General features: G+C 38.7%; 1 protein-coding gene across 1 annotated transcript in view; it reads right to left on the reverse strand.

Moving 5' to 3' along the window:
- Positions 1–21,038, reverse strand: part of masp1 (mannan-binding lectin serine peptidase 1) — a 247,786-nt gene that overhangs the window by 55,987 nt on the left and 170,761 nt on the right. Inside the window, exon 11 of the mRNA XM_039765749.1 lies at positions 7,503–7,637. Within this exon, the coding sequence (XP_039621683.1) occupies positions 7,503–7,637 (135 nt within the window). The remainder of the gene's footprint in view (positions 1–7,502; positions 7,638–21,038) is intronic.

Genomic DNA, 21,038 nt, shown 5'->3' on the forward strand with positions numbered 1-21,038 from the left:
TGCAAAAAGATCGCTGTATAAAACACTTCTTTTAATGTGTTTTAAGCACGGGGGGAAAAAAAGGAACATTTGAACGAATCCGAACTTTATTTAAAAACCAACCACAAGCAACCAAGAAAGTAACATTACAGGAGTTCGCACTATAGCCTTGCAACCGATCGCTGTATAAACGCTTTTTTTAATGAGCTTTAAGTACAGGGGCCCCTCCTTGAGCCGTCACCTTATCGTGGTGGAGGGGTTTGTGTGTCCCAATGATCCTAGGAGCTATGTTGTCCGGGCTTTATGCCTGGTAGGGCCACCCAAGGCAAACTGGTCCTAGGTGAGGGATGAGACAAAGAGCGGTTCAACAAACCTCCGATGAAGAATAAAAACCTTGGACGACGTTTTCCCTTGCCCGGACACGGGTCACCGGGGCCCCACTCTGGAACCAGGCCTGGAGGTGGGGCTCGATGGCGAGCGCCTGGTGGCCGGGCCTGGACCCATGGGGCTCGGCCGGGTACAGCCCGAAGAGGTAACGTGGGTCCTCCTCCCCATGGGCTCACCACCTATGGGAGGGGCCAAGGAGGTTGGGTGCAGTGTGAGTTGGGTAGTGGCCGAAGGCGGGACCTTGGCAGTCTGATCCTCGGCTACAGAAACTGGCTCTTGGGATGTGGAATGTCACCTCTCTGAAGGGGAAGGCACCTGAGCTAGTGCGCGAGGTCGAGAGGTTCCGGCTAGACATAGTCGGACTCACCTTGACGCACAGCTTGGACTCTGGAACCAATCTCCTTGAGAGGGGCTGGACTCTCTACCACTCTGGAGTTGCCCCGGTGAGAGGCGCCGAGCAGGTGTGGGCATACTTATTGCCCCCCGACTCGGAGCCTGTGCATTGGGGTTTACCCCGGTGGACGAGAGGGTGGCCTCCCTCCGCCTTCGGGTGGGGGGAAGGGTCCTGACTGTTGTTTGTGCGTATGCCAAACAGCAGTTTGGAGTATCCACCCTTTTTGGAGTCTCTGGAGGGGGTGCTAGAGGGCATACCTTCTGGGGATTCCCTCGTTTTGCTGGGAGACTTCAATGCTTACGTGGGCAATGACAGTGAGACCTGGAAGGGCGTGATTGGGAGGAATGGCCCCCCCGATCTGAACCCGAGCGGTGTTTTGTTATTGGACTTCTGTGCTCGTCACGGATTGTCCATAACGAACACCATGTTCAAGCATAAGGGTGTTCATATGTGCACTTGGCACCAGGACACCCTAGGCCTCAGGTCGATGATCGACTTTGTGGTTGTTTCGTCGGACTTGCGGCCATATGTCTTGGACACTCGGGTGAAGAGAGGGGCGGAGCTGTCAACTGATCACCACCTGGTGGTGAGCTGGCTTCGATGGTGGGGGAAGATGCCGGTCAGACCCGGTAGGCCCAAACGTGTTGTCAAAGTCTGCTGGGAACAGCTGGCAGAGTCCCCTGTCAGAAGTAGCTTCAACTCCCACCTCCGGCAGAACTTCAACCACGTCCACAGGGAGGTGGGGGACATTGAGTCCGAATGGGCCATGGTCCGTGCCTCTATTGTTGAGGCGGCTGACCGGAGCTGTGGCCGCAAGGTGGTCGGTGCCTGTTGTGGCGGCAATCCTCAAACCCGTTGGTGGACACCGGCGGTGAGGGATGCTGTCAAGCTGAAGAAGGAGTCCTATAGGACTTTTTTGTCCTGTGGGTCTCTGGAGGCAGCTGATAGATACCGGCAGGCCAAGCGGAATGTGGCTTCGGTTGTTGCTGAGGCAAAAACTCTGGCGTGGGAGGAGTTTGGAGAGGCCATGGAGAACGACTTTCGGACAGTTTCGAGGAGATTCTGGTCCACCGTCCGGCGTCTCAGGAGGGGGAAGCAGTGCAGTGTCAACACCGTATATGGTGGGGATGGTGCGCTGCTGACCTCGACTCGGGATGTTGTGGGTCGGTGGGGGGAGTACTTCGAAGACCTCCTCAATCCCACTAACATGCCTTCCAATGAGGAAGCAGAGCGTGGGGACTCTGAGGTGTGCTCTCCCATCTCTGGGACTGAAGTCACTGAGGTGGTCAAAAAACTCCTTGGTGGCAGGGCCCCGGGGGTGGATGAGATACGTCCGGAGTTCCTTAAGGCTCTGGATGTTGTAGGACTGTCTTGGTTGACACGTCTCTGCAACATCACATTGACATCGGGAACAGTGCCTCTGGATTGGCAGACCGGGGTGGTGATCCCCCTCTTTAAAAAGGGGGACCGGAGGGTGTGTTCCAACTGTAGAGGGATCACACTCCTCAGCCTCCCTGGAAAAGTCTATTTGGGGGTTCTGGAGAGGAGGGTCCGTCGGATAGTCGAACCTCAGATTCAGGAGGAACAGTGTGGTTTTGGTCCTGATCACTGCGGATGCCGGCTCTGCATCGGTCTGTCGTGGTGAAAAAGAAGCTGAGCCGTAAGGCAAAGCTCTCAATTTACCAGTCGATCTACGCTCCTACCCTCACCTATGGTCATGAGCTATGGGTAGTGACCAAAAGAACAAGATCGCGAATACAAGCGGCTGAAATGAGTTTCCTCCGCAGGGTGTTTGGGCTTTCCCTTAAAGATAGGGTGAGAAGCTCAGTCATCCGGGAGGGGCTCAGAGTAGAGCCGCTGCTCCTCCGCATTGAGAGGAGTCAGATGAGGTGGCTCAGGCATCTGATCAGGATGCCTCCTGGACGCCTCCCTGGTGAGGTGTTCCGGGCACGTCCAACCGGGAGGAGGCCCCGGGGAAGACCCAGGACACGCTGGAGGGACTATGTCTCCCGGCTGGCCTGGGAACGCTTTGGGATTCTCCTGGAAGAGCTGGAAGAAGTGGCTGGGGAGAGGGAAGTCTGGGCCTCTCTGCTTAAGCTGCTGCCCCCACGACCTGACCTCGGATAAGCGGAAGAGGGTGGATGGATGGATGCAAGTACAGGGGAAAAAAATAAACATTAGAAAAAACTGTAATTTAATAAACCACCAAGAAAAGTAACATTGCAACAAATCTCGCTACTAACCACTTGCTGTAAACACTTTTTTAATGAGTTTTAAGCACGGGGAAAAAATGAACATTTGAAAAAAGTGAAAAGTAACACTGCAACAATTCACGCTACGAAATGAAAAATGAACATTTGAAAAGTCTGTAATACAAAAACCATAAACCACCAAGAAAACTAACCTTGCATGAGTCGAGTTCTGGCATTAAGTGAGGAGGAACTGGGTGGAGAGAAGGGAGAGTTTGGCTCCGCAATGGAGGGATGTTTTCCTTCAGGTGTTTTCTCTCGTGTGATTTCTTGGGTTTCTGGTGTTTTTAGCTGTTTAGCTGGTGGGAGCGAAAGCCTCATGCAGCCATTCCAAAAATAAAGTCCTTGTGACCCAACCCTTCGTGTTTGCCCTCCACATTACTGGCAGTCTGGCTTTGTTTACATTGTGCTGCTTGAAAGCACGAGGGTTCTCAAATTGGTAAGTGAGTAAACTGGTAAACAGTTTTTCCACCTTTTCCAGCAATTGAAGCCTCTGCCTGATTAACGCTGTAACACTTTTAACAAAATCAGCTGCTTTAAATCGATTCTTTCTGCTTCAGAATAGTCGAAATCGTAGATTTTGACTTCTTGTACTCGGCGGCAAGATCAGGAACACGCTCATACTTTACAATAATTTCTTTCTTTACTTTGATTTCAATTTTCTGCAAAGCTTTCTTCTCTCTACTCTTCACTTTCTTAGAAGCCATGGTTAACTGCAAAAGCACACGAAATACTGTAGAGCACAAAGAGATCACAGATAAAGCACGCACATCTGACTGAGAACAATGAAGCGGCGCAACACGTGCTTAAATACAGTAATCGGCGCGTACTAACCGGAAGGGAAATGAAATAGAGCACAAAGAGTTCACAAAGAGTTCACAGCGAAAGCATGCACGCACGTGCAAGCACGCAGGTCTGACTGAGAACGATGCAACACGTGCGGAAATCATCAGCGTGCACAAACTGAAAGGGAAACTGGCTTGTTTGTATACCGAGTGTGTGGTTGTGAACCGAGGCAAAAGTTTGGCGAACTTTTTGGTCGTACGCCGAGTTGTACGTGTACCGAGACATTCGTGAACCGAGGATATATATATCTTTCCTTGGAGATTCGTGCATACATACTGAAATATATCTCTCTGCATACAGTATATCTGTTTATAATACACATTATTTAATAAACAGTTTTTATTCATCCAGGAGGGTTCTTGCCACAGACCAGACCAGTCCAGCTTTATTTATTTATGCATTTTTTAGCTTTTAAGTGCTTTACAAGTATGATCTGCATATATTAGAATTGTTGAAAGAATTACTTGTTTATTAGACTTGACAGTCTACTGATCTTTTATATTTACTATATCTCAACATTTGTCATTAGATGACACTAGCCTCTTACATTAGCAGATTTTTAACGCAAATGCAAAAGAGCAGGAAGGAGAGAGAGCTAAGGCAGTAGGCTAGAAAACAAGATAAACAACCAAAAGATGTAACATTGAAATGCATTTTGATAAGAAAAAACATTCGACCACCAATCTTAAAACAAATTATTGGAAAGTTATATTGACATTTAAAAACGCTGCTTGTCCTGAAGAAAAAGCTGTTTGGGAACTAACAGATCTAGATTTTGTTCATAAGTGGAGTCAAATGACTTAAATCACTAAAGTATTATTGTGCCCATCAATAGCCTAAGCTTCTCATGCCGTAGAAAGCCAAAACTCTTTTTTGAAAGATGGCAGACTAATGATAATGAATAATGAGCTGCATATCATTTTAATAAGAAATCTGCTGTAATCAGGAGTGAATGCTCATCTGCAAACTTTCACAGCATAAGTATTCGATTAAGGAATTGCTGCAACAAATGAAAAATCATTTGAAAATAAGACTTTTCTATTTTTTACTGGATAATTTCTGACCTTTGAAGCAAAGACAGTCTTAGTTACTGAGTAAAAACCCTGGGTACACTTGGTGTAGGCTGTACAACTTCCATTTTGGCAGAAGTGAAAACAATGGAGAAATACACATAAAGTGGAATGCAGTTTTTTAATATGAAACTGTGAACTTCCAAGTATTACAGTAAGTAAATGAATGGTTTTATGCATCCTCTGCTAAAATTTGTTTTTTTGTCAGTTGTGGGGAATGTGGATGAAGTTTAGTATTTTGAAGCTCACATGCGTTTATAACACTCAGTTTGTTTCATTTTGCATGCCAGTCAAGTGGAGTGGCTTTTCAAATTGATGATATTTGTACTAGAAAAAAAGAAAAAACTACAAATCATGCTTTGTTTTGAAGAATTTAAACCTCATAAAATTGCTGAGAGTTCAACTGATACCAATAAATGTATAACGACTAAACATCAGCTTAATATATCGGAACCAAATTTTATTGGTTGGACCCTAGCTATAAAATGAGGCAAAGCTCACATTAAGACATTTGAAACTTTAGAACTATGAAAAAGCACCATTAACAATATTTAAATTATAGAAATGTTAGTTTGCTTGTCTGTTTGTTGCAATTGTGACATTTTTAGGTTAATTCAGGGATTGGGTTAACTACTATGAAAGTTGTCACATTGTAATTTTTATTTACTTCATCAAAGAGACGTTTTTGTTTATTAAATATTTTGTCACAGGTGTGTCTGTGTGTGTAATGTGTGATGGAGAGTTGCTCAGATTGCTGACCCACTTGTTCTACCAATAGAAGCAGCTATCAATGGTGTAAAAGAGAAAAATACTATATACAAAAGATACTATTCAATCTGAAATCTAAAAATTCTACATCTTTTTTTTTTTCAAAGACAGTCTAGCACATTAGGGTATTACAAAACTTGACAAGAACAGGCCATTTAGCCTAACCAAAATTGGCATTCCTATTCACTTTTATATAATAGACAGGGTTTCAATCCTGACTCAAAAGTAATTTATTTTTATTTGACCTACTTTTTGTTTTCCAAATACTATTATGTAGTTAATAATGTTTTTGTAGTTAATACTATTTTTTGTTAGTTAATACAGTTTTACTTTTTTATTTCTTACTTAATACTGCCTAATGTATTATTTCAGATCATTATCTTTTAAATATAATGTATTGTATCAAGTGGCTTTTGTTATGTTTCTTGTGTTCTTTACCTTGAACCAAAGAGGGCACGTTACAGTTAATGCACTGATCTCAAGCCTTTATGTTTAGGCTGTAGGTTTCAGTTCCTAAATGTTAAATCAAATAGTGAATTCTATGTTTTTGACTTTCTCTTGAAATTATTAATTTGTTTATTTTCCAGATTTATCTATATATATCTTTATTTATTAGAACTTTGGCCTGTTTTTTGGTTTGCCTTTCAGGCACACAATTTTCTGTTTTCTTGTCAATATATTGTTAAATAAATCTTAAAAAAATAATCTTTTTTCCCTTTTTCCCCAATTTTTCTGTTGAAACTATGCATGTTGTGTGTCTGCTTTTGAGGTTTGGGATAGGGTTTATATTTTTTGGTAATTAGGCCTTAGGAGTGCCTTCAATGTTTCCAAAAATAAGAACATGATTGAAACACTTAAAGTTGATAAACGTTACTGTGAAAAACTATACTGCATAACTAAAACAAAAGACAGACGAAAACAAATATTCTAATACTTGGCCAGAAAGTTGCCAGTTCAGTTCTGCAACCGTGAGCAAGTCAAACTTACCTGTGCTTAAATTTAAAACCACTTATACAAACATTTGTAACATATTCTGACCTTATAAATTGCTTGATGTTTTTCCTGAATAATTAGGTGTACTCATGCTAGATCTCCAGTTGGCTAAATGCTTTATTTAAGTGGCTCTGAGGTTATGAATTCTGTGTTTTTTTGGAACAAATGTTACTTTTTAATAAGATTTGTGATGTGAAAAATCTGCCTCCAGATGTCTTAAGCCAATGCAATGGAGGGTTGAAATTAACTGCCCTTCAAACATGCTCATTCTTTCAACAAATAATCTAAAAACATAATTCTGTTCTTCATCCCAATGTTTTGTCAATACCAACTGGCATTAGTTTGAAATCACCTTTAAAATATTTTAATTCTTTTTGTAACTCTACTTATCACAATCTCCAAGTGCTGCATCCTTAAATATTGTATCCTTCTGAACACTTGGAAACCGACTTTTTCACTTTTATGTATACCTAACCCTTAAATTTTCCTCTATCACTTTCTTAAACTACGTTTCTAAAATCTTAGGTAAAGGAAGATGTTTTAGTCAAAGTATTCTTGTGTCTTTAAAACTCAATTACACTTGTTTTAACAATGCCTTCATCCATGTTCCAACTTTTTGTTGGATGTCAGTTTTAGACAACTTTATTTCTATTTTAGTTTGTTGGCTTTTTTCTAAGTAATTACCTTGACTGTTTTATTGAGTGCCTGCATTTATTTTAAAATGATTAAGCCTCTGGGACTTCTCATCAACTGTATCTCAATGCTATCAAATTAAATTTAGTTGACAAATAATTCAGAAGTTCAAGTTTAACATACCAACAAGGGAGCCTCCGCAGAATGGTAAGCCATTTTTTGATAGCATGGCAATCCATGGGGATACACCTCTAGCAACAAAATTTCCATTTGAAATTCTCTGTACCTTAGTCCGACTGAACTGAGGAGTTCCGCACACTGAAAGTAAGAGAAAATGAAAATGAGGAAAAGCAACAAAACAAAGGTCAAAAACACCATCAGTAACACGACAGATATGATGCAACAGAAACAATAATTTTAGTAGTGCCTGCACAGTGGCAATCATGCAGCATTATGAATAGGAGCATTGCATAAAACATGCCAACATGCTACTCTTTGTCGCACTTAAATCGCTCTATTTAATGTCATTGACTGTGTTAGTATACCAGCTTTCAGCAATGTAAATGAGCAGACAGTAGTGGATTGATTTATCCTGAAGTTGCATAACTAAATGGATAAAGAAGAGCAACATATACTGTTTTCCAGTGAAGAAAATTGCATGCAATGCAGGTAATAAAGTGATGCGAGCAAAATTCCAAGTGAGAATTCATCATTCGATATGTAAAATCACTGGAGCACAAAGAAGGCTTACCTAGAATACAGTATGCACTGCCGGAAATAACAGAAGGTCTGTGCATTATTAAAAATATGTTTTATTTTAGATTAGATACATAAAACATTGGATTTCCTGGTTGACATGAACAAATCCATACAAGATATAAATAGTAGATAAAATGGCAAAATAATAAGCAAAAAATTACGTGGGGCCACATCAACCAAATATTAGACAAAAGCAATTAACCCTAAGCTTCAGATACATATATCCAATGCACTGCTTTTTTATGGCCTGATGCAAGTTTCAAATAACTGTCAAGGCTTATGACACCAGTTGGCTAATAATAACACATCTGAAAGACACTCTGAACATCCAAATCTGCTGATTGCCTCAAAACCAAGCCTTTTAATATAGCAGGGTAAATGTATGTAAGATACAGTTGAGTAAATGGAAAGATAAGGTTGGAAGAAATATATTTAGACAGAAAGGAAACAGACAAAATGGGAAATGGTCAGACAATGGTATAGATTAGGGACTAAACAAAAGAACAAAAAAACATCTGGAACATGAAACGTATAACCTGTTAGGCTTATAGGTAGGACTGTATGGGATATTGGGGCAATTACATAGTATAATAAGAAAATCTTCAGGTAACAATTATATCTGAGGGACTGTTCAGGTGAATGATTAAAAACTTGTGGAATGAGACAAGGACAGCTGAAGGGAAAGGGATAAAAAATGCTGCCATTGAAATCCCATTTCTTGAACAAATGACACACACTATATCCACCAGACATGTCTAAATAGGCATGGAAGATCACTTAAAGTCCAAGTAGTATCTTTGTTATTATCAAAAAGGAAGCAAAGTATCCATTAAGACAAGTATTGGTGAAAGAAGAGTAGAGGAGTTGCTGAGTCTGTAGTTAATAGCTTCTATTTTTCTGTGAAAATTCTGGCTTTCCTCTTTATTTGAATAAATAGAATGTACAAGCTGTGAAATAGGGGGCAGCATGTTGGAAAATAGAGTAAGACAGTATATGAATAACTATAGTATACTGCAGTAGCATTGTATTTATTTTTTAAAAGACATTGGAAAACAAACAATGTGTTAAGGGTTTCTGCATTATATTTTAATATAACCGACAACAACTCTATGTAAACACACATAAGCAAAAGGGAAAATGTTATGTTGCAGATATAATTAATTGTTAATTAAATATTAAAAATAATCCTATCATCAGCTATAGGCCACTGTGGCCATGTCCTGTCATGATCAATAGCTATTGGCAGGAACCAACCCTAAAGAGGGTGCAGGTTCATTGCAATGAATTTTCATGCATGAAGTTGCACTTTCTGAAAAGGGACAAATTTAGAATGAAATCCATAAGAAACGGATAAAACACCGGATTCGGGGAGAACACACAAATTTCATATTGGTAGTGCCTAGTTGGGTGCTCATAGTTATGAATCTGGGACAGAGAGGCAGCAGCAGCATACGGTTCTGCCCACTAAAAATTAAACTATGAAAAAAAAAGGCCAGCTTTTAAAAGAAATTGAATCTGACACACAAAGATGTTTGCAAGATAAAATGACCAGATTGCCCAACTGTTTTCTTTCTGCAGTTGCAAAGCTAAAAATCGAGAGTGGTCTCCCATAGACTTTCTCTTATATTCAGATATGGGGATGGATATTTGAGGAGTAAACCACAAGACAATGATTATATTTTTATATTCTGTACATTAATGAACCATCAACAACAAATCAAATAAATCAGACTCTGCAGCTACATGAATAAAAGGTAAAATACCTCTTCCGGTTAACAAAATAGCCCAAAAGCTGATAGAAATCTACAGTACATTTTGTACCTAATACTTGTTTGCAAAATTTGGTTGACCTAAGTGAAAACATACTCAATTTATTGTGTTTACATATAAACACACACACAGACAAACACACAGACATAATTCCAAAAATTGTATTTTCTGACTCAGGGAGGTCTAAAACATTGAGATTCATCAAAATCTTGAAATGGAATTTTGAATGATTCCAATACTTTCCCTATACTTCGTATATGGGAAAGTCAGGGAGATCTAAAACGCTGAGCTTCATCAAAATTTTGACATCAATTCTGGACAATTGCAATACATGGAAATGGAGAGGAAATGAATGCGAAAAGAATGATTAGGCTTAAGGGTTTAAGCACGTATTCCTCAAATGGTTTGTGTTGCATTGTAAATTGAAATGCAGTGAGTGTCTATGTGGATATCAACAGGCTGTAGCATGCTATGCACTATAGTTTCAGTATGCTGAAAAGCTCACTGCTTTTTGAACTACATTGTGCTATGGAGTGCTTATGTTTTCTTTGTCAGGGCCAGTATAATTTGGCTGTTCATATTTAGTTTCCAAGTCCATGCTTGGGACCTGGCAATCTAATTTCATAATATACCTTTCCTCTACTGCTTGGTCAGTTTATCCTCTAGCCAACGAAGGTAATTGGAAACCTTAGTATAAACTCCATAAACTCGTTGACTGCCGCATTCCTCAGGTCCACCCCAGGAGACGAGCCCTTGAGCCACCCATCTCTTAGTCTGAGGGTCCTCCATGATAAAGGCTCCCCCACTGTCTCCCAAGCAAGTATCCTTTCCACCCTCATAATAACCAGCGCAGAACATATTGTTTGTTATGTTATAGCTGCCTGACCGTGATTCATAGCTGGTTTTACATTCAGTATGCATCACCACGGGCAATTGACATACTGTAAGACATCGGACACTGTGCCAAAGTCAGAACTAGTGGCTTCATCCATGGATACATTTGGATTAGAAAGGCCCCACCCAGCTACTAATCCCAAAGCCTGGGGCTGAGGTTCAGTCTCGCTCTGATCAGTGGTTGGCAAACAGACAGGCATTATAAATTGACTCATTTTAACCTTCTTCTTGAGTTTCACCAAAGCAATGTCATTATTATAGTTCTTTGGGTCAAATCTCTCATGGAGAACAATTTTTTCAGCAGTACGATTGATAGCATCAGTCTTGTTGCGAACGTCATGCAGGCCTAAATAAATAGTCACATGTTCCTCTGACACAGGAATAACTGTGTTGTCCCTCCGGGGAGAGCGCAGAACATGGGCTGCAGTCAGTACCCAGGAGTCAGACAGAAGAGCTCCACTGCCAAACCACTTGCCCTCAGGGACTCTGGAGACATCTTCCACCATGATGAGAGCCTGCCAGGGAAAGAAGCCTGGCTCTGCAGTTCGCCCACCAACAATTCTTTTCAGGAGCCCTGGTAGCTGACGAGCTGGCTGACCACACACTGGAAGAAGGCAAAGGCAAAGGTGAGGATCAAGTTTGTCAGTATCCACAGAAAAGGAGAAAATCTTAGATGTGCTCTTAATAGTTTTGGAGGAGTAGGCTGGCTGCATGAGGAATACAAAAGGAAAAGCATACTGACTCAAGGAGTCTCCCTTAAATAATGCATTGGGGAAGTATAAGACCTAGACCTAATTTGAAATAAAGACCTTTTACTGCCTGGTAAACAACATTTCATTTCAGAGGTAGAAGTCACTTCTAATAATATAACAAAGGCATTTGCCAGTAAATTTCAGCAGCTGGTAAAGACGACATCCATGCTTATATTGAAAAGAGGCTTAAGGATTATCTAAAGACCTATCAAGGACTATTGTCCTGGTCTTCTCACATGATTCAAGGCTAACTCTGACCCCAGAGCACTAAAAATGTTGAGTGTATCTGGGAGTCATCACAATTACTTTTTCTTTCACTAATTTGTTGACCTAAACATTCTTGGCCTAATGTGTCATCCAGAAATTATTATGATTTTATTTCCAGAAATGTTAAATATAAGCAGCTTTAAAAAGGCAAAAAAGCAAAAAGCTGAATTAAATTCACTCAGCTAGTCAAAAGCATTTAATGTCTTAAAAATATCACTATCATCAGCCCCCATTTTGAAAATATCTACTCCTGAGAAGATAATAATTTATGTGAATACTCAAAATGATTGAAATTTACAAAACTGTGACTTTGGGGGTAGATAGCGAGACAGACTGTGAGAAAAATACATTTTCCAGACTTCTGTCACCTATCAACACTAGAATTACCAGAGCCTACGAGAAAGCTCATAAATCCAGCCCACCTTAAATCTATTCTCACCTCTCCGTCTGCATCTTTTGTCCTGTAAATGTGCTAATAAGCAGCAAGCTTAGTTAACACAGAAACGTTTTTCATGTTTTAGTAATAATTGAAAAAATGTAGACATGAAATGTATAATGTGTGAGGCCTGAAATACAAATATGAAATACAATACAAATATGAAATAAACACTTTCACAAAAGGTACAAGTATAACAAAACAAGTGCACATTTATTCAAGAATTTAACTGAAGATAAAAGAAAGCAGGTTATTTTTTTTATTCAGTTTTATTCTTGAGTGCTCCTGCTCACGCTGAATTAGTATGCACCTTCTGATCCATGATGTAAAAGCCACACTGACAAAAAAGAGAGACTTAGGTATATATGACATTTGGAATAATTCATTTTATGACCTGTTTTGTACATTTCGGAAAATGTTGTTGCACTAATGCAACATTATATTCATTTGTATACCTTCATGCGGTTGTAGGTAGTGACTGCGTTTGGTTTTTTGTTCTGATCTTGGCCAGTGTCCAAATGTTGCTGCATTTCTTTTGAATTCCAGGAGATCCAGAGGTCAGAATAGTATAGAGAGGTCAGTTCCACGCTATATACAATCATCAGATTCAAATGTTAACAGTTCCCACACACACCCAAGGACGTCTTTACGACCTGTGTATAAGGTGTGAAGTCTGAAGTCCAAATATCAAATAAACACTTTCACAAAAAGTATAACAAAACAAGTGTGCTATTATTCAAGAATATAACCGAAGAAAAAAGAAAGCAGGTTACGGTAGGCGGTTGATGCGACAGCTTGCGTGGTGCAATGCTAAGAACTGCTGACTCCCAATCAAGAGCTTCTGGGTTCGATGCTGGCAGCTTCTGAAGTTTACCGTTTTGAGTAAAGAGCTGCTATTATTATTAATATTATACAATAAAAACATACATTTGATTTGCATCTGTAACAACCACTGTAAATTTATAGTGCTTCTCAAAGCATTTTTTTATGCAGTTTTATTCTCTCAGTTGCGTTCACGCTCGCCCTGATCTGACACTGCTGTTTTCAAATAAAGACGTGCTATAAGAGAGGTGAACTCAGATCGGAGAAAGAGAATAGAAGCCCTCCTCACAAGAAACGTCCCTCACATATAAGAACAATTCAGCTGCACCAGGCGAAAGGCGAAAGATTGCACCGTTTGGAAACAGGACGAAGTCCGGTGTTACCCTGCTAATCACCTGTCCTTCACAGAAACAGCATGGCTTACAGTGCAGCTGCGTTGTTCTTATATGTGAGTGGATGTTTCTTGTGAGGAGGGCTTCTGTTCTCTTTCTCCGATCTGAGTTCACCTCTGTTATAGTGCGTCTTTATTTGAAAACAGCAGTGTCAGATCGGGACAAGCGTGAATGTGACTGAGAGAATAAAACTGAATAAAAAAAATGCTAACCTTTACAAGTACCATACATTTACACCATCTGTTACAGACTCAAATTAAATGTATGCTTTTATTGTATAAGAGTAACAATAAGAACAGCTCTCTACTCAAAACATTTATTATGGGAGACATTAAGACTCGAACCCAGAACCTTCTGAACTGGAGTCAGCAACTCTAAACAGTATACTACCTGAGAAGTCAGGCCGACAGGCAACACTAAAACGATTTCTTTTTTTTCGGTTATAGTCTTTGAAAAAAAGCACATTTGTTCTGTTATACTTGTATCTTTTGTGAAAGTGCTTATTTGATATTTGGACTTCAGTCTTCATACATTATACACTTCATGTCTACATTTTGTTGTTAGTACTAAAACAAGGAAAAAGTTTGTCTTTTAGGTATGTGTTCAACATTTCTGTCATCCTACACTTACACAGATCTTTGTGGACACGGAACACACATGAAATGCATGTGTTCCGAATAACATACTTTTTTAGCCTAGGTACCTGACTCACTTATAAACAAGGCTTCATTTGTGAGTGATTTTTGCAGTTTCTCTGGTGAGAGGGGGGTATGGTATAGCAGGCTGCTTGCTGCTTGGGATTATCGACACATTTACAAGACAAAAGACGCTGAATGGAGACGTGCGAGTGGATTTAAGATGGGCCAGATTTATGAGTTTTCTCGTAAGCTTTGGTAATTCTAGTGTTTAGGAATTACATTTTTTATCTCTACTAATAAAAGGCAAAACCCTCACTGACTCACTGACTGACTCATCACTAATTCTCCAACTTCCCGTGTAGGTGGAAGGCTGAAATTTGGCAGGCTCATTCCTTACAGCTTACTTACAAAAGTTAGGCAGGTTTCATTTCGAAATTCTACACGTTAACGGTCATAACTGGAACCTACTTTCAACCATATATACGGCCATAGCCTGCAGCTCGGTTGCGTCCCGCATCATCATGCCTCCAACGTAATTGAGTGCCTGCCCATATAAGGTAAATATTCACGGGTGAAGGACTGTGCTTATGCAAACAAAGATGAGATGGTCTAGTGTTTGGCACAAACTTAGCGAAAGTGCGAGAGAAACATTTAAGTGCCGGGTCTTAGCTAACATTAAATAAAGCCGTGGACATTGCAAGATCACACAGAAGAGCGGCTCACGTGAACTGACTGTGAACGCAGTACGTAGAGAACAAGGAAGAGCACCAAAGAGTGCTGAACAAAAAACGCATTACACAATTGAGGAGGCAGCAAAATAATATGAAGCGAGTGATGCATACAAGCATATTCATAAGTGTAGCTACTGCGGTAACAAAGCACGGTGTAAACCGCAAGTTTAAATTAAGTTTATAGACACGCTGCCGCTGGTGTTTTTAAAATTGCTGGTGAAGGACTGTGCTTATGCAAACGAAAATGAGATGGTCAGGGATAGAATAGTGTTTGGCACAAATTCAGCAAAAGTGCGACAGAAACTTTTAAGTGCTGGGTCTGAGCTAACATTAAATAATTGCTGGTGAAGGACTGTGCTTATGCAAACAAATAGAAACCAAATGTTACGTTATTTTTAAAATGTTTCCATTTCTTTTTCATAACTTCTTTAACACACTTCTACTCTGCTGCGAAGCGCGGGTATTTTGCTAGTTATAATATATATTGTACTTTGCAATTATGCAATTAAAATAGAAAGTAAAAAAATAAAAATAATTTAAAACATTAGCATTAAATATGATTTCCAAAGTACTAAAGTGCTTAACATTATTGCCTCATAGCCCTGAATCTTGGGTATAAATCAAGTTCAGGTCTAGATACTCCCTGTGTAGAATTTGCATACACTCCCTTTGTCTGTTAATGCTTTCTCTGATTACTGCAATTTCTTCTCATGTCCCAACTCTATGCACAGTACTAAATTACCTATTTACAGCACTGATTCTAAAGGTCCCTCAACTCCCTCTCTGTACTTCACCACAACACATTACCATGACAGTGCCTCTTTGTCACCATTTTCAACATTTGCATTAACTTATTTTATGATTTTATGCACATCGTTTTCAAAATTTCTCTTTTCTGTGTGCTCATAATAGGCAAGGTGTGATTTAAACTCTCCTATAGTTAAAAGATCATATTCTGTTTGTACTGACTGTTTTTTCCACAGTGTGTAATTAGAATATTTAGGATTAGGAAATAAACCTTGTGTGCATCAGATGAAATTCTCCTTCCAGTGTTTATTAAAAAAAAAAGGTATGCCAGTATACAGAGATCTCATTTACATATGAACTACATCCTATCATAAAACATGCAAATCAGTGAATGCAAAATGAAACATAAAATATGGTTTTATGTTGACAGCTTAGGTGAGTGAGAAAGAAACTGCACTGGGGATGAATATCTAGTACTGAATGTGTTTGAGTTGCAGAGTCTTAACAAGTATTTCAATAGATAAATAGGTGCACCTGTATGAACAGTTAATGATTAATGCATGCATTTAAAAGTACAATAATGTATATCTTATTTTAAAACTTTATTCAAATACTTTATAGCAATATGTCCCAAAACAGCGATAATTTCTGGTCTCAATTAGTTGCAATACAAGTGCACTTATTTTTCTCATAAACTCGTGATCGAGACGTTTAACATTCTAGCTTGCTAACTTTAACATACAATCATCTTACTATATGAGACAATTCTAATATTCTAATGACCTCACTAATACAATTATAATATTAACATTGATAGGCATGTTTACAATGTGCTCTCTCTCTTCTTCTCATTCCAATCTTGCCTACTCAAACAAGGCTAAGATCAAACTTTAAGCAGTCCCACCCCTCTGAAATGCCAAGTAGCACCACTCATCATATAACTACCGCTCAATGACAGTGACCATTGGGCTATATGTAATAGTACACATTAATTGTTGTTAATACAAATAATGAAACAGTTCACAGATACATTTAAGCAAATAATAACACTGCAAACAACAGTCGTACTAATACTTATGCTAATAATAAGGAAATAGAATAATTATTGTATCATCAAGAAACTACTGCAACAAATTGTTTTTAAGGTCAGATAACCCCTCCAATTGCCACCCTCCTTTAGTGGCCTTATATGAGTTGCAAGAGGAATGGTGAGGTTATTCTAACTACAGATCAGGCTGGACTCACTGGAGGAAGTGGCAGAACAGAGGTCACTCAGGAAGCTGCTTACTATCTTGGGCAATGACTCTCACTCACTGTAAGTTTTTGCTAAATATTTTTGTAACCAACTGAGACAACCAGTTATGTGATGTTAGTTGGTTTCTACCCTCAGCCATCAGGCTCTATAATTAGTAACCCCTCGGCTGAGGAGATATTGCTCCCCATTTATTGAATGGCACTGAGCTGGTCTAGCAGACATCTTAACACGCAATGATGCTATATGCCTTATACTGTGCAAATGACTGATGTCCTGTACTGAAAATTATATTTTTTAAATTATGTGCAAATCTAATAAGTTTACATTTAGTAAATACCTACACTTTGTTAATATAGTTATAGATAATTCTTGTTAAACGTACTGTATATCAGTGCCTTTTTGTTTGCTGCACAAACCCTGCATTTCCTTCAGTATTAATAAAGTTTGTATATATCTGTCTATATAAATCACCCACTAAATCAGTGATCATGATGACTCATAATAATAACATTTTCAAGTGGATAGGACTGGCGAGCTTTGTTGGGCTGAATGGCCTGTTCTCGTCTAGATTGTTCTAATGTTCTATTTTTTTTGTGTGAACTGTTTGCCTTGAATTTAACTAAAATCTTTAAAAACAAAGACACGTGGACTGTGGAGTATTTTTTGTATAGTGAGTCATACTAGTGCATTTGAGTTATTTTGAACTATATGGAAACCTTCGTCAAACACAGCTATAGCAGTAAACTTCAGAACACTGCTGGAAATTACAGGGAGGTGTATATAAGACTGAATCCAGGGAGCACTGGAAGATACTGGTGAATTATTAGGTTGAAGTAATAACTTCACAGACTGAAAAGCCTATTCTTGTTTGCCACACTACTTAAGAAATAATACCTAATAATTATAATAACATTAATAATAATATATGCAAGAGGTAGACTCTCATCTGTTCTACATACTTGCATACACTTTTTTTAAAACCACCTAATCTAGGTCAGGGACATGGGGAGTTAGAACGTACTATGGCAGCCCAGGAAGAGGAAGCTGAAAAAATGCTAGACAGGTGTAACAAGAATGTAAGTTTAATGTCACTGTGCTCTGTACAAGAAATTATTTTATAAATCCATTCACATGTACAGGCCAGGCCAAAAGAGGCTCTCAGCATTTAGAAGTGCTTAGCCAAGCATAGGACAAAATGGATGGAGGCAGCTTGAGGAATGCATAGCCAGCCTAAAGACAGGTGTATGCTATTTTTCCCTCTGTTAGAGATGAAATTTAATCCTTTCCTTTCCTTGTTTGGAAACCAAGGAAGGGCGTACACGTGGAGAAGACAGTATAAATACTTGGAGTGTAACCAAACACTTCGAAGCCAATGGACGGACGAATGGGTGATATCGTCATTTGTCCTGAAAAGCCTTCCAGTGCAGCAACGAAAAATGGCAGACTTTAAAGATCAAGATCCCACCTTGATATTGTCATGGCTTCCCGTCTGTAATGCCGTGTAAACTGTCAGTAAAGAAAGCTAAGTTATTTTCTCTTATGTGATTTGTACCGCCGTATCACTGTGGGAGGGATATCGCCTTTTAATATCATATCTCTATATTTTTCGGTAACTTAAAACGTCGCAATTATAAAGGAACTTATTCCTATTAGGGAGCTATATCGCCCCCTAAAGGAAACAACAGGTGCAAGACATTGCAAGACATACTGTACATGTACATAAACACAGGGGTACTAGTTTTAGGGTCATCACTAAACCCAAATGTCTTTTGGAATATGGAAGGAAATCCCACACAGACAAGGAGATAACATGCAAATTCCACACAAACCATGACCTAGTGAAGAATTTAAACTGCAAATTCTGGATGCATGAAAAAATACTATTAACCTCTACACCTACTTCAAAGTAATTTTAAAAATGGTGCAGAAAATGTTTCTTTATGTTGCTATTTCCTTGTGCTCTGCACATTCAGCATTAATGACCAATAAAAGGACCACCACAAACCACAAACAGATTTTACAGTGTCCCAAGCCAAGTTAAAATACATAAACAACTTTAATTACTCAAAGTTTTAATGACTATGTAAGGAAAAGAAGAAATATTAAAATTATTTGTTCTATAAAACAATCACTGAAATCTTCTGTGTCTCATTTATCAGAATGTAGAATTTTAGAAAAAAACAACAAAATGAGCATCACAAATACTGTACTTTTGCTGATATGATGATGGTATCTAATGATCATATCACTCTATTTCTTATTGTTTTTGTTTCACAAAACATATCGGAAGAATTTGTTAACTCAGATTCCAGCACTGAATACTAAAGATAATAAACTGATAAGTAAGTGATTTACATTGTTTTTACATATAATTTAAATATTTAGCAGTTTTCCATTCACCCAATGACCAAACCAAAATCCTGTCCTCAACAGGAGAGAATATCAGCATACACCAGGACACACTAGGGTACACATCTACACTCTCTTACTTATGCAGAGTCATCTATTAATATTTAAAAAAAAATAGGTCACTGGTATGTGGAAGAGAAGTGATGTATCTGAAAAATGTATATACACCAGAAAAAGGAGTGGTTTTTACTAGTGCGTCAGATTAATGAAAAATGCCACTGCATATAATTTGAGTCTGTGGGTTCCATTGCTTTGCAAGATTGTTTGTGTGACATCTTGACTGCCTGTACTCTTGTGACCAGTATGTACTGTGTACTGCACTGAATTTACATATTACCAAGATGGCTATGTATGGTCGCCAGATTAGCATACTCTGCAAGATGAATAAAGGCATGAAGGAGAACACTATGGGAAAGTTCAAGGCATGTGATATTCATTCTTGCCTATAGATGACTAGAAATGGTTTCTAGGAATGGCATGAAAGACTGTGATCTTTTGAATCTTAGTTATGGAACTTGTCTGTAAGAGAAAAAGGTAAAAGTGTTTGTGTAGGTAATTTAGTGTGCTGTTTTCAATCAATCCCTCAAAGCATCAAAAAACATCTCTTTTAGTCCGTCTTTAACATTCAACATTGAGTTTTCCTTCATGTGTAAGCTTTGTACTTAGTATGAAACAGGAATTTTATCTGAGCTCAGGTATAAGTAGCTAATGTGATAACTGACCATACCTGCTACATACAAATGTTTTTCATCTTCTATGAGATTGAGTTAATAAAATTTTTTTTAGCCATATAATAAAGCCCATTGCGGCACTTCTTGTGTGATTTTGGGATATACAAAAAATAAATTGTATTGTATTGCATAATTGTCCAACAGCTGAATAATGCCATACAAAATGAATATTTATCAACATGTTATTATATAATACATTATAACCACCAAAGAAGAGTATTAAAAGATATCTCAACATTAACATCAAAATACTCAACACTGACAGCAGAAAGGCAAATGATTATTTATGCATTTCCTATTTGTGCTCAACAGGTAAATTGCAGATTTGTATTGTACATAATGTAAGTAAGTGACATAATTCAGTATGGTGATGATAATTACTCCAAAATAGTAAAACAAAAAAAAACAACCAATGGGTCACATAAAAGGGGCATATCCTTCAAGCCCCAAGACAGAACTGAAAAGTTCAGACTGAACATTTGCACACATGATCAAATTTATACAAAGAATGATGTAGAGTCAAAATGTCTGCCCAAGCAACCCAGCAACAGGTGAGTAAAGTCTGGCACAAACAAAACCTCAGGTTGGAAAGTACAGTATACTGTCTAGAACTCTCTGAGCTGAACATTCTGGAATCATTCAGAGCGCTCTGAGTGGTTACAGGTCTTAAGATCTATGTTTCCAAACTTTGATACTACTGCAGTAACTAAACCCAATCTGGGGAAAGAAACTTTAATTAGAAATAGGAAACTACTGTAGTTTTGTAAGCCAATGTGCCAGAAACAGTAACACTTTTTCTTATAAAACAACAGAGGATATATCAAGGACCCTAACAGTCAAAGCTAGCTGAGGAGGAGAATTCCATAACAATGATAGTAAACTTATGTTCTTTTCCTGAACCTAGTACAGCAACCAGTTTATCTGTGAAATTAGAGCACATAAGTAACAAGTAAAGAGCCAGCCAAAGTACTGCTACATTCTTAAATATTTAACTGTTACTGTGTACTGCTAATGCATAACAATCCCAGGAATAACAGTGTAAAATGCAGGGATTTATAAGCTTTTACCTAAATTTCAAACAAGATAACTTAACTGCAGTATAATGGTTTAATCATC

The sequence above is a fragment of the Polypterus senegalus genome, chromosome 1, assembly GCF_016835505.1.
Source record: "Polypterus senegalus isolate Bchr_013 chromosome 1, ASM1683550v1, whole genome shotgun sequence".
Taxonomy (NCBI): Eukaryota; Metazoa; Chordata; class Cladistia; order Polypteriformes; family Polypteridae; genus Polypterus; species Polypterus senegalus.